General features: G+C 42.8%; 1 protein-coding gene across 1 annotated transcript in view; it reads right to left on the bottom strand.

Moving 5' to 3' along the window:
- The window catches only part of POLR1B (RNA polymerase I subunit B), a 21,689-nt gene extending 7,625 nt beyond the window's left edge, over positions 1-14,064 (bottom strand). Inside the window, exons 1-9 of the mRNA XM_065833490.2 lie at positions 13,910-14,064; positions 13,657-13,824; positions 9,930-10,076; positions 8,813-8,945; positions 7,659-7,795; positions 5,708-5,931; positions 3,226-3,397; positions 1,444-1,615; positions 717-998 (exon numbers count right to left, since the gene is read on the bottom strand). Of these exons, the coding sequence (XP_065689562.1) occupies positions 717-998; positions 1,444-1,615; positions 3,226-3,397; positions 5,708-5,931; positions 7,659-7,795; positions 8,813-8,945; positions 9,930-10,076; positions 13,657-13,824; positions 13,910-14,041 (1,567 nt within the window). The 5' untranslated portion in view covers positions 14,042-14,064. The remainder of the gene's footprint in view (positions 1-716; positions 999-1,443; positions 1,616-3,225; positions 3,398-5,707; positions 5,932-7,658; positions 7,796-8,812; positions 8,946-9,929; positions 10,077-13,656; positions 13,825-13,909) is intronic.
- Positions 14,065-14,122: the final 58 nt, after the last annotated feature.

The following is a 14,122-nucleotide window of genomic DNA, read 5'->3' as shown; positions in this document are numbered from 1 at the left end:
CAACTAAGAATGCCATTCCCCTGCCCATTTTTCACATTGAAATAAGGATTCCCACTTTTATCATCAGGAGGATGGAGCCAGGCTCTTTTCAGTGACAACCAATGATAAGACAAGGGGCAATAGGTGCAAACTGGAACATAGGAGGTTCCACTTAAATATGAGAAGAAACTCCTTCACGGTGAGGGTGCCAGAGCACTGGAACAGGCTGCCCAGGGAGGTTGTGAAGTCATTCAAGACCCGGCTCGACACATTCCTGTATAACCTGATCAGGTGTTTCTGCTCTGGCAGGGGGGACTGGACTAGACGATCTCCAGAGATCCCTTCCAATCCCTAACATTCTGTGATTATTGTTGTAACCACAAGTGAGCTACAGTTTAATTGAAGTCACCAGCAGCATTAGAAGGTCATGGCTTGGTCCAATTTCTTAGAGCCTGTACTGTGCAATTTCTTTTGCTTAACTGAACATCTTCACTCTAGAGCACAAAGCTAAAAGACATTCACATGGAACTTCACACTCTCCAAAATGTTGACAAGCCTGTATAAGCAATGTGCTGCTTAACACTATGCAGAAGCACAGTAAGTACAAGTTTAACTCGATTTTACCTTCTCAACGGTGTACAGTGATGGTATCTGGAGAACCTTTCCCAGATATGGGTTTGCAGGGCAGAAAGGTAAAAGGAATTGCTTCATTAAGTTAAATAGCCAGTAAAACATACCTAAGGAACATAACAAAGGTGGAATGTCTGTCATGGGCACCATCTCTGTCACTATTTCACACACAGCTGTCATGTGGTTCATCAGACCGCAGGGTTCTCCATCTGGGGTGTCCACAGGGCACAGGAATCCCCAGGATTCAGGTAGTAGTTTGCGGACAGTTGTTGTTCTCATCTGGGAAAATGCTGCTCCTCTATGTATGCAGCGAAAGTGGGAAAGGTAGCGAATGAAATTCAGCTTGTCTCCCACCACACACAGACCACTGTCCTGTAACATGCCCAGCCCTTGGGAACAAAATGGAGACTTATGTCAGGATGTCATCCAGCTTTAACAAATAAAGGATGATGTTACAAGGCAGCTTCCTATTTTTTCCACTGACAGGCCCTAAAGATGCTCACATAGGATCCCAATAACAGAAGGCAAATGTGCTGTTGCATGTGCACAGGCAACTTGGTGATCTGTAAGATGCATAGACACTTTAAATTCCAAAATATTGCTTAAAATCAAACTCCTTTTAGAAACACATGGAAGTCATTCTCAGTGAAGTGACTTGGGGATTTGCAGCTGGTACTTTTTACTGAAATTCTGTGCCTTTTTCCTCAAACCACTTTCATAAATTCAATTACAGTGTACAATGCCTGCATACAAGCAGTTGTTTTCAGCTAAGAGCTAAGTTTTATGTTACTTCTTATTCTATTTAGCAGGAAAAAAAAAAGGCTGAAGATTTACCGGTTTTAGATCGCAGGTTACCAGTTGCAAGAAGATATTCAAATGGCTTGGTAAGGTCTGCTGCCAGGCTGAATGCCTTCACCAAGCCGTCTGCATTTATGCTGATATCTGCCTTTTCTGCTCTTTTCTCCAAAACGAACTTAACAGATTGCAACCAGCTTTCAAGCCTCTCCTACAGTTTAAAAGCAAGAGATTTAAATTTAAAACAGGAAAATAGGGCCTCAAATTAGAAATTCACATCAGTTGCATGTACTACAGAAATCCTCTGAAATCAGCAGGATAAACAGCTTCTAGTTAACTGACAGTTTTCCAGCCATATTTCCCACACTGACTTCATTTTATCAAAACGCTGACAGTAACACTCAACACAGACCTGCAAGGAAAATACCGATTCAACAGCTTAGTAATCACTTCCACCCAGACTGGTGAGGAGTCTGGCAAATTAAGTACAACAGAACTTCATAAAGAACAAACAAAACCCAAGAATAACTCCACTGATTTGACAAAGTAAAGCCACATTATGAAGTTTACATAGCAAAGCTTGAAGGCCATGGACACACGTTATTTAAATGTTGCTGAGACAATCTGAGATAGTGGACTGGATTTTCATTATAACTGTAATTTTATCACTGCCCTGATCTTAAGATACTACACACATTAAAAAAAAAAAAAAAAAAAGGAAAAGGACATAAGATCCCCAACAACACTTTGAACTCTTAGTAAAAATCCACTGTGTGCAGCCACACTATGTTTACTGTATACTCTAGGCTATTTGGGATCTTTGCATTGAAAAAAAGGCACTATTAACTCATTTCTCTGGTGATCTGACAGGGACAGGCAGGAAAGCAACCTCTTATGGTGCCTGGTGGCAGTTCCACATAGTACTAAAATGCTTCACAGAACTCACTTTTTATTTTACTTTTTTTATAAATGTACTGAAACCACTCAAGTAGTAGAGAGGTTTTAGTAGTCTTTCAACAAAACAATGCTATAGAAAATTTTGTCTAAAATGGAAAAGAAAGGTTAAAAAATAGTTATCCAGTAACTCAGGGCAGTATCTTTACTTGGGGATAGGAACTACTATTCCACAGTGATTTTAATGGGATAGTCAAGATTCTGAACAGGAATAATTTTCTCTCAGAATCCTAAAATGAGGAATCCCTATAAATAAATGGAATTCATATTGAATTTGAATAGATTAGGGAACTGCATTATTTTCCTCACCAGTAATAAATTAACTGCTTAAGTCAGAAGCATGCTATAAACTTCCTGATCCATAAAGGAATTTAAAGATGGGAGAGTGATGACAACATCATGAATCTTCACTTTTGGAAGATGGAGAGGGCAGTTGTTTTCTTGTACACTTGGAAACAGCAGCAACATCACAAGGCAGATATTTACCACTCCTGTATCAACTGATCCAACAGAAGAATGCTTCTTCAAATCCCTCTTCAAACACCAGAAGGATCAGTATTCCTACTTCCTCAGATTCCCACCCTCATCGGGGCACTTCCATTTTCTCTGGATGCCTATGAAAGGTTCTATTCTAGGTTTTGTACAGGCTTTTCTGCAACATATTTAGTACATTATACTGAGATAGCCAAGCCTTCCTCAACTACACTGCCTGGTTACACTACATCCAGCACTCTCTCAGCCTTCATAGCATATCCAGGCTCACCACTCTTCAGCCTGGCTCCTGCTCTTCTTTCATCCCCATGATCACTGTGCGGTCTTGACTGGAGGACCACTACACTCATGAGCCTAAACCCCTTAAGACTTTACCTTTAAGAACATAAGGAAAAGCTGTCCTGGGGTAAGCACTTCTTGATTCATCAGGCTGTCTGGATTATCCTCCATGCACTCCCCTTTGGCAAAAGCATACAGCTTGCGGGTCATCATACACAGCAGGTAGAACTTCTCAGTTCTCTTCGTCAGGTGGATGCAGATACACTTGCTGAAGGAAGAGAAAGAAGGTGGACAAATAACACCATCTTTTCATGCTAGCTGTTCTTAAAGTTTCTCCCAAATAATCGCAGACCAATTTTTTTGGCTAAAAAGCCTGACAAGGCACAAGCTTTTCCAGCTGCCCTTAGTATTACATGATAATTCCAACAAATAATAATAAAAAAACCCCAGAGACTAATCTGAAAAAACAATCAACTCGTCATCTTAAGGGGCTAGTTTTGTAAAGGACTGTGGTGGTTTAACCGCAGCCAGCAACTCAGCACCACAGAGCTGCTCACTCAGCCCCCCTGGTGGGATTGGGGAGAGAACTGGAAGGGTAAAAGTGAGAAAACTTGTGGGCTGAGATAAAGACATGGTAAAGCAAAAGCTGTGGACACAAGCAAGACAAAACAAGGAATTCATTCACGGTTTCCCATGGACAGGCAGGTGTTCAGCCATCTCCAGGAAAGCAGGGTTCTAACACACAAAATTGTTACTTGGGAAGACAAACACCATCAATCCAGACATCCCCTCCTTCCTCCTTCTTCCACAAGCTTTATAAGCTCAGCATGGTGTCATATGGTCTCAAATATCCCTTTGGTCAGTTGGGGTCAGCTGTCCTGGCTGTGTCTCCTCCCAACTCCTTCTGTACCCACAGCCCATTCGCTGGTGGGGTGGTGTGAGGAGCAGAAAAGTCCTTGATTCTGTGTGAGCCCTGCTCAGCAATAACAAAAACATCCCTGTGTTATCAACACTGTTTTCAGCACAAATTCAAAACAGCCCCATACCAGCTACTATGAAGAAAATTAACCCTACCTCAGCCAAAACCAGTACAAGGATATACCTGGCTGATTAGATTAAGGTGAAAACTTTGAAAGATTGATTTTACAGACTCCCATGTTAGATGTCTCTATAAGTATACAGTTTAGGTAAACAGATATTTGAGTCAGGACCAGTCAACAGATGAGCGTTGCATGTTATTTTACAGTAGCTATGACTCCAATCATATACACACACATATCCACATACATGCACCTCACCCAAAATCTGAGCTGGAAGCTAGGAGCAAACCATGAAACAATTGTGTTAACACTCTCAGTGTCCTGCCACAGAAAGTCCAAATCTCCACTGCTACCAACACCTGCGGAAGACTGTGGGCTGAACAACAGTGTAGCACAATAAAAGGGAAAGCCACACCTAATTTCCACTAAAGCTGATCAACTGCTTTCCAAGAGACTTGAGATCACTTAGTCTCCAAGACAGAAGCACAAACATCTCGATCAGCACTCAAGGGTATTTCCAGCTTTCAACTTTTGCTCTACATCACACCCTACTGAAGCTTCACAACTTCACTGCAACGCAAGACAAAACTCTGAAGGCAAGTTCTGTCCAGAAAAATTACAGTTCCAGCACTCTTACATACAGGGTATGTCCCAATTAATGTTTTCAGTGTTCCTCCTCTTCTGTCTCCTCAGTTGAGGAAAATAAGGTGTACAGAACATAACAGAGGAAACCAACCAAACTGCCCATCAGAATATGTAGAAATAAGCAAATCAGAGTAATTCCAACTTGAAATTATCCATTCATACTTCTCAGTAGAAAGCTCTGTACGTCGACTTTCAAGTGCCCCTCTGAGGAACCCGCCTTTATGTTTCCAGTCAGACCACCCCCTATTTACAAGTACTCAAGGACTTGGGCATCCCAAAGGATCCTTTTCATGTGCTAAGAAAACCTCTCAAATAGCAAACACATACTTTACCAGCAAAATAAATTATTCACATAGATGCTGTCACACTGAGAGTCTCAAAGCCAGCTCTTCCATTCCTTTCTAACTTATTCCATGGAATAAAAAAATATTTAAAAACATCTAGTTTCTACCATTTTGAAAGATAAATGTAATTCCCATCATAATTGCCAACAACTGTGTGGAACTGATGAAATTCCACAAACGGCAGTATTTCTGCTCAACAAATAAAACCTTGAGCAGTCACAGACCTAGCTTTAACCTTCTCTTCCTTAATCTTTAATATTTAGCAAATATGTCAGAAAATCACATCTAAATAACAACTAATACCCTCTCCTGAAACCATTTTGGGGATACTTCCGTCAATCCATTAAAATACATATTCCGCAACACCACAAATACTGATTATCATAATATCCTAGGTTCCCATCAAAAACTAGACACTGGCTATCTTTTCATAAATGCATGTGAAAACCATAACAAAGTGTGATGTAATGTGCTGAGTACTCTTAATTCTGCCTATAATTCCAACACAATTACACCGAATCAGACACTCCTACACGTATGCATACATACTTCAAAATGAAATCTGCAGCCTGTTCATCACTGTACCACTCAGGAAGGTTAAGTTTTATTCTGAAGCTCTTTCCCAGGTATTCGAGGACATTTTCCTGTGTCAAACAGCCTGCATCCACTACTGCTCTCATCATCTCAGTAACACAGTTCATGTAAAAGGTATCACCTTCCTTTCCTTTGACCAACTCTTCAACAATCTGGTAGTCTGGGAAATTCACTAATGCCTGAAATACAGAAATGTATGAGATCAGAAAAACAAAGTCATAGTAATATCTGTCCATAAAATACATCAAAATATCTAGGGCACCCTGGTGATTTAGGTTTTCAGTGCTCTGGAAATACCCTTCCACCATGCAAACTGAAAAATACTGTGGGGTTGAGGTGTTCAGAGAGTAACGCAGGGGATGTTTATACCCTGATGATGATCACAAGTACTACCAATCCAATGAAACTCTTGGAAAAAAACAAACTTGCACCCTCTAAACTAACAGGCTTCTCTTGTATTTACTAATATATTTACAGAATGAGCTCACTTAGACACATGAATTTAATTCACCATTGTCTCAAGCTGCTCATGCAAACCAAAAGGCAATTTAGCCTTTTGATGAAAGCTATTAGAACAAATTCACTTTAGTTTCAGCGCTTCATATACTAAAGCTCACACTTGAATCCAATATTCTTAACTCTCGGTGTTATAATGGTTTTCTAGCTGTTTAAGTTGGGGTCAAGCAAATATGTTGTCCACCAATTACTTGTGTATTTACTGACAAATGTGCCTCATCTTTAAGTGAATTATTTGTTCATCACATCTAAGTAGCCTCCAAAAAGTTCAGGAAAAATTGAAGGCTGCATGAAAAAGATGCTAAGGAAGATTTATTTATGGGAGGCAATGTAATGCTTGGTAATCATGATATATACAATTTGGAAGGAGCCAGCACATGTCCTGCCCCTTGTCTGACAGAGGAGAGCACTGGGATGATTACACAGCAAGAAGAAACCAGAATTACAGCCAGAACAGAAGCCTGATTGATGCAAGAGGGGATGTAAAACCACAGAGAGTGACAACTTACGGAAGAACTTGAACTTCATACAACACGGCCTGCTTATCCTGAGATCTCATGAGCTACCAGAAAGTCATATTAAACAAACAGGTAATCAGCTGCTTTTGCTAACTGCTTTGTTGAAACTGTTGAAGAAAAAGTGAAACGCGTTGTGCAACAGCAATGTGAATACAGCAGGCTGAAAGAAGATACAAATTTACTGAGGCTGATATATATCATGTTTCCACCATGTAGTGTCACGGGCCTCCAACCTGCTCCAACACTTAGCTGCTGCAGGTAAAATACACAGCTGAAGTACTCAGGCTCTGCTACTGGAGAAAGCGTGATTTTAGAGGAGAATTTTAAGTCTTGGCTCAAGTAAAACTTTAGCCTGCTATCCAAAGTTTACGATCATCAAATGTGCTCACATAGATCCTTCCAGATCTTCATTGCTTCCCGTTCCAATCAGAAACAACATTTTATTTTTCTCCTTAAAAAAAAAAAAGCCAGTTCACTGGTTTACTTTCAGATAGGACAACTGATGGTAACAATTAATGTTGTTTACTCACTGAACACTCAAGTATCATTCTATTTTAAAAAGATTCACGACATCTTTCACATTAGGTGACAAACTCTTACAGCCTCTAAGAGCTATACATCCAGAGCATTCAATAGCAAAACCAATGAAACCACTGAGTAACTCTTCCCACCTTTCTTGACCCTGCACACACATCCTCTGCTGCAGTCAAGTGCTACATTACAGGCAAAGGCTTGGTTTGGACTACAGTTCTTCAGCCAGTATAAAAATGACTGAAAATATGGAATAAGCTTTCTTTCATGACTTAAATAAAAATGCTTAGCAAAACTTTTGTAATTATTTCATTCAGAAAGCATGAGCGTAAGTTGTTTACCTTCAGAGCAAATCCCAAGGGAAGGAAGAATAACTCTTTCTGAAAAATGAAGTTCACCATGACACAACCATTTTCCAGGTAGTGAAGGTTCATGTTTATTGCAGTGTGCTCATCCTTAACGCAGTGCATCACTACTCCTGCAAAAATTAAGACAAGCCAAGACCAACATGAGCCCTACAAAACCAACTGGGTGCATTGCTGTAATGTGTCCAAGCAGGTCTGAGACAATTCACGAGAGAAACTTCAGTATTTCCTGTCTCAACACGAAGCAGATCACTGGTTTCTGCATCGATCTCCCATTTGAAATAAATACACCAGCTTAATGCATTTCTTAGTGGACAAATGTCTCAGCACACTTGCTGGGAGGCTTGGAAGATGCATACAGATTTTAAGAAAAGGAAAGCCCCAAACTTTAACTATCTTGTCTGTAATCTTAGGTCGTAAGATACAGCAACACACAAGTACTCTTCCTAATAGCACTCTAGGTCAAGTTTTCACATATCTGTGTTTGGGTGGTAACTGCTGAAGCAGTGTTTTCCGGTCCTGTCCTGTGCTATCCACTGCAGGTCAACAAAAAATAAATCAAATGAGACTGTTTAAACTGGCACTGCTTCTAAATTAATGCGGAATTACAGTGTGTGCTCAAGCACCACAGTCCAGTCAAATCAGCAGTTGGTAACACTGAAGTTTAAAACTGCAACTTTTCTGCTCAGTTTTACACTCATTTTACTCAGTATACATGACAAGGACAGCCAGGAATCTAGTTAATCTGCTTCATGTAAATTCAATCTGCCAATATGAAGTATGGATAAACAAATCCAATTAAACAAGTTCAGCAGTTTACACTGACTTGTACTGAAAGTAGGGTTTTTTGTTACACCTTCCACATAACATAAGGTGACATACTGCAAGGCCTGGAATACAATCTCGTCACTCACCCTGGGCAGCTCAGGCAGCTCCCACAATGCCAGCACCAGCCTGACGCTTGTACTGTTCCGGTGGTGCTGACCCTTCATTTTTATATGTAGTAAAATATATAAACATTATATAAGATCTACATCAAAACAAACTACCAAAAGTCAGCTATAGATGTTCACTCCTGTTTGTCCTCAAGTAGTTACTAGCAGGATGCCACAGGAAACTGTTCAGCTTACCATACTCTGTGAAACCAGGGCCTCTGTTTTTCCATTTGTGTCTCTCCATTGCAAGAGGGATATTTCGCCTGGGCATAATCAGCATCCTAACAACTTTTTCTAAGCCATTGATTATAAAGTAGCCTCCCATTTCCTGGCAGAAGGAGGGAAAAAAAATAACATGCTTAGAAATTAGTAAGCCAGCATTTTAAGTAAAAAACAAAAATGCCTGTATTTTATGTTAACAAGTATTTAATGTTTTAACTATGAAACCCATAGCAAGACATATGCTTCAGTACTGCATTTGGGAAGGCTGCAGTTCTTGCCAGTGATTATTAAGTCTAAATGTAACATACAGTGCAAGGGAAGGGATGCATGTTCCACAATATAAAGAAAAAAAACAAAACAAACAACCCTTTGTGATTGACTGAATGGCTCTGATAAGCTCTCAATAACTATTTTTTTAATAAATACTTTGAAGTTCTCATTTTGAGTTTATAAACCAGAGGGTTCTTCAGTGCAGAAAACCTCTTTCTAGTGACATACAAGCTTAACACAAATTTATAGCTCCCTAAACTGTATGCCATTAGACAAAAAAGTGTTTCAACAGCAAGTAATACTATGAATGAAGGTACAAGTGGGACACTAGGGGGACAGCAATAGTATGCCATTGTATATTCTTCTTTTATAGTTTGCTCACTCTTTCTGTGAGTGCAAAATACAGCACTAAATAAATCTGTATTCAAATCCCCACAGCTGACGCTACTGGGGAAAAGAGGAAAAAGTTGCAGGAGACAACCAAGAATGAAAACGCCTCTTTCAGTGCCTGTTCTCCAAACTTTTCTCTCCACAGAGGCACACTCATAGCTGCATAGCCTCAGCTGCTGGTTAGCAGTTGAGAAGTCGTATACTGGAACTGCCGGTACCGGCACCAAACAGATCCCTGTATCCAAAGATAGCTGTGACTGCAAACTTTTCAAGGTGCTGTATGGAGCCACCATAAATAGGGTACAGTCAGAGAAAATAACAAGTTAAACTTGAAACAAAATATAAATGCTCTGGTTATGTAAAGACAAGCTGGCCTGAGATACTGCTCATGTAAAATGTAGATTTTCCTGACCCACAAAATCCCTGTTACCTCTTCCTCCTCATGATGCTGTATGAGGTCTTGTGGAGAAAGATTATAGAGGTTGCACAACTTGGACTTCACCATGATTGGAATATATCCCAGAGGCTGTTTAATAGTCCCTTGGGGCACACCATTCACCAGCCAGCTGACATCAGCCTAAACGACACAACGCAAACAGTGAGCACATTAAATTGCCCTTTTAATCTTTCCTGCTATATTAACCATACATTTAATATAACCACAATCTGTTTAACAAAATGCTATCACTGCAAAATGGTAATAATGATAATAAAAAGCAGAACTAGCAGATACATGCATAAAGATTACTCCACAGAAAACAGTCAACGTGGGTTTACAGAATAAAATCATACAAGTCTAGAACTAGGTAAAGAAGCTGCTAGTAGAGTCTACTTTGCCTTCCAGACCTTTCAACAGAGCAGCCTAAAGTAAAAAAGGCAGCCACAGGATATGAAAGGAAACCTCAGAAGTTAACAAACAACTAAATGAAAAAGTTGAAGAAAACAGAAACTGCTCAATGCAAGGACATTCACACTACAAGCCTGCAGAGACCTTTCAAAAGACTTGTTCACCTACCACATTCACAACTGATCCAAAAAGTGAGAAGGAAAAGTGTGTGTGAAAGAAAATAATTTATCTACAAAACAAGATCTAGCAGTGGGTCTACAGAAGGACCCCCTGACTGTAAGAAACAAGGTGATAAAATGTGGGAGCAAACAACTGCAACTTTAAATGCAAAATTACTGGCTTTAAAAGAGCTGCTGCCATGCAGGAAAGAAACACGAGCATTGCAATACAAAGACATCAGTTCAACACCTGGCAACAGATAAAAAAGAAAATCAAGTCTTAGGAACTACTCGAAGAGGTGTATGTTACTGTGACCTTCTAGATCCATGGTACAGCCTTACACCAAGACCTCTGCATGGTCAAGGACAAAAGAAAGAGCTTTTTCAAACACATGGCAGATAAAACTAACACTAGAGGCAATGTACGCCCACTGATGAATGAGGTGGGTGCCCTGGTGACAGAAGATACAGAGAAGGTAGAGTTACTGAATGCCGCTTTCGTCTCTGTCTATACTGCTGGAGGCTGTCCTGAGGAGCCCTGTACGCCTGAGGCCCCAGAGGAAGTCAGGACAATGGAGGAGTCTGCCTTGGTTGATGAGGACTGGGTTAGGGAGCAATTAAGCAATAGAGACATCCATAAATCCATGGGTCTGGAAGGGATGCACCAGGAGGACCCGGGTAACAGTAGACTGGTCAGCCTCACCTCCATCCCTGGGAAGGTGATGGAACAACTTATCCTTGGTGCCAACTCAAGACATATCAAGGATAAAACAGTCATTAGGGGCAGTCAACATGGCTTCACCAAGGGGAAGTCATGCTTAACCAACCTCATAGCCTTTTATGAGGACATAAGGAGGTGGATAGATGATGATAAAGCAGTGGATGTGGTCTATCTTGACTTCAGTACAGCCACTGACACAGTCTCCCACAGCATCTTTACCGCTAAACTGAGGGAGTGTGGTCTGGATGATCGGGTAGTGACAAGGAAAGAAGCCAGAGAGTTGTGGTTGGAGGCCTGTATCTAGTGGAGTACCTCAAGGGTGAGTACTGGGATCGATACTATTCAGTATATTCATCAACGACTTGGCCGAGGGAATAGAGTGCACTGTCAGCAAGCTGGGAGGAGTGGCTGACACGCTAGAAGGCTGTGCTGCCATCCAGCGAGACCTGGACAGGCTAGAGAGCTGGGCGGGGAAAAATTTAATGAAATATAACAAGGGCAAGTGTAGAGTCTTGCATCTGGGCAGGAACAACCACAGGTTCCAGTATAAGTTGGGGAATGACCTATTAGAGAGCAGTGTAGGGAAAGGGACCTGGGAGTACTGGTGGCCAGCAGGATGACCATGAGCCAGCACTGTGCCCTTGTGGCCAAGAAGGCCAATGGCATCCTGGGGTGTACTAGAAGGGGGGTGGTTAGTAGGTCGAGAGAGGTTCTCCTTCCCCTCTACTCTGCCCTGGTGAGACCACACCTGGAATATTGTGTCCAGTTCTGGGCCCCTCAGTTCAAGAAGGACAGGGAACTGCTGGAGAGAATCCAGCACAGAGCCACGAAGATTATTAAGGGAGTGGAGCATCTCCCTTCTGAGGAAAGGCTGAGGGAGCTGGGTCTCTTTAGCTTGGAGAAGAGGAGACTGAGGGGTGACCTCATTAATGTTTATAAATACGTAAAGGGTGAGTCTCACAAGGATGGAGCCAGGCTCTTCTCGGTGACAACCAATGATAAGACAAGGGGCAATGGGTATAAACTGGAACACAAGAGGTTCCACTTAAATATGAGGATAAACTTCTTCTCAGTGAGGGTGACAGAGCAGTGGAACAGGCTGCCCACGGGGGTTGTGGCATCTCCTGCTCTGGAGACATTCAGAACCCACCTGGACACATTCCTGTGTAACCTCATCTTGGTGTTCCTTCTCTGGCAGGGGGATTGGACTAGATGATCTTTTGTGGTCCCTTCAAATCCCTGACATTCTGTGATTCTTGGTCTCCAGCTTCAGCAATGACTAAAGGTACAAAGTGGCTCCTGTAGGAGCAGCTGCTCAGCAGACCAGGGCTCACCTCTCACTCTGATTAAGCAAGACCTGCAGCAAGAATCTGAGGGAGGGGTACGTGGGTAAATGCAGCACAGTGGAAACAGAATTATTACATGCTGCTGTGCAAGGGCGGGGAGTGGGAGACACCAACCAATCTGTCCCAAGCACAAGGCAACACCTTCTCACACAAGGCAGAGAAAAATGTTTTGTTCCCGACATTTACACAGGTTCAAAAAATACATAAGCAAACAAATGCTGGAAAAAAGATGGGAAATAATTCAAGGATGAAAAATAAAAGCATTTCTAGCTCAGGATAAACCAAGAGCCACTGGGAAAACAGCTGTGAAGAATCTGCAACTGCCCCACTTTCATGTTCAGGTAAGATACAGCACTTACAGTCGCTTTTATCACTGTTAGTTGTAATGCTTTGGACAAAGAAAAAAAAAGTTGAAACTGCAAGCAAGCATTCCCTCACACCTGGTGCCTCAAACAAATGTACAGTTCAGACACAATTACACCATTTGAACAGAAAACAGCAATGGCTGCGCAATCCTGTCACAGTGCAAAGGAAAATATTTGCTTGGGATGCTGCTTCTTCTCTAGGCAAATTTAAGAGCAATTCCGAAAAATGATGAACATATGATGTGAACAGGAGGGATTTATAATTCTGGAATTCTGTACTGGAGCAACATTGCTTTTGAAACCTGGATTCCTGCAGAAACAAGATTTCATAGAGTCACAGAATGTCCTGTGTTGGAAGGAACCCACAAGGACCATCAAGTCATGGTCTCTGGGATGATACAGGTATGTTTCCAAGGTCTTCAGAGCTGGCTGGCTGACTGCAAGGCAAGTCTGACAGCAGAGCAAATAACACAGCTGTGGTCCCGTGAAAAAGGAGGGCAGCAGAGGTGGGAGCTGTAGGGAACTCGGTTTGAAAGTAAGTTTCCACAGTGAGCTCATCCTTCACCGACACCACACATTCCACGAAGGACAGACCTCTCAGAAACCACCCCACGGCAGATGAAACCGGGACGGGGTTTTTAACCAAAGCGCACAGAAAAATGCGGGAGGGACTCAGCTGGCTCCGTTCCCCACAGGTGCAGCAGCGTGGGGGCCACTTACAGCGATCCGGCCGCGGTAGGTGCTACGGAGGCCGCGGCACTCGGCTGGGAACACCCTCCTCTCCTGGCACACCGTCCCCGCCGGCACGGCGGGGGGAGCGATGGACACCCCCGCCACTGCCAAAGTCACCCGGCTGTCCTTCAGCATGAACTCCACCGGGGAGAGATCCTGCAACGGCACGCAAGAAACAGCACGGGGAGATGGCGGAAACCGGCCTCGCCACCGCTACCCCCCCTCGTTTCGCCCCCCAAACCTGCACGGCGCGGTAGACACCCTCGCTGACGGCGTAGTTGAAGGACTCGATGTGGGCGGCGGTCAGATCCCGCCGGGCCCCGCCGCGCCCCGGCGGCCCCAGCCGGTGCGGATCCCCGCCGCGCCCCGCCATGTCAGCCCCGCGCCGCACCGCGCACCGCCTCACGGGAAGCGGCGGGGCCACGAGGCGCCGGACCGCGTGCAGAGCTCGCCG

This window comes from Patagioenas fasciata, chromosome 3, assembly GCF_037038585.1.
Source record: "Patagioenas fasciata isolate bPatFas1 chromosome 3, bPatFas1.hap1, whole genome shotgun sequence".
NCBI classification, from domain to species: Eukaryota; Metazoa; Chordata; class Aves; order Columbiformes; family Columbidae; genus Patagioenas; species Patagioenas fasciata.
The sequence above is the reverse complement of the archived record's forward strand: the minus strand, read 5'-3'. Positions and strand labels throughout refer to the sequence as shown.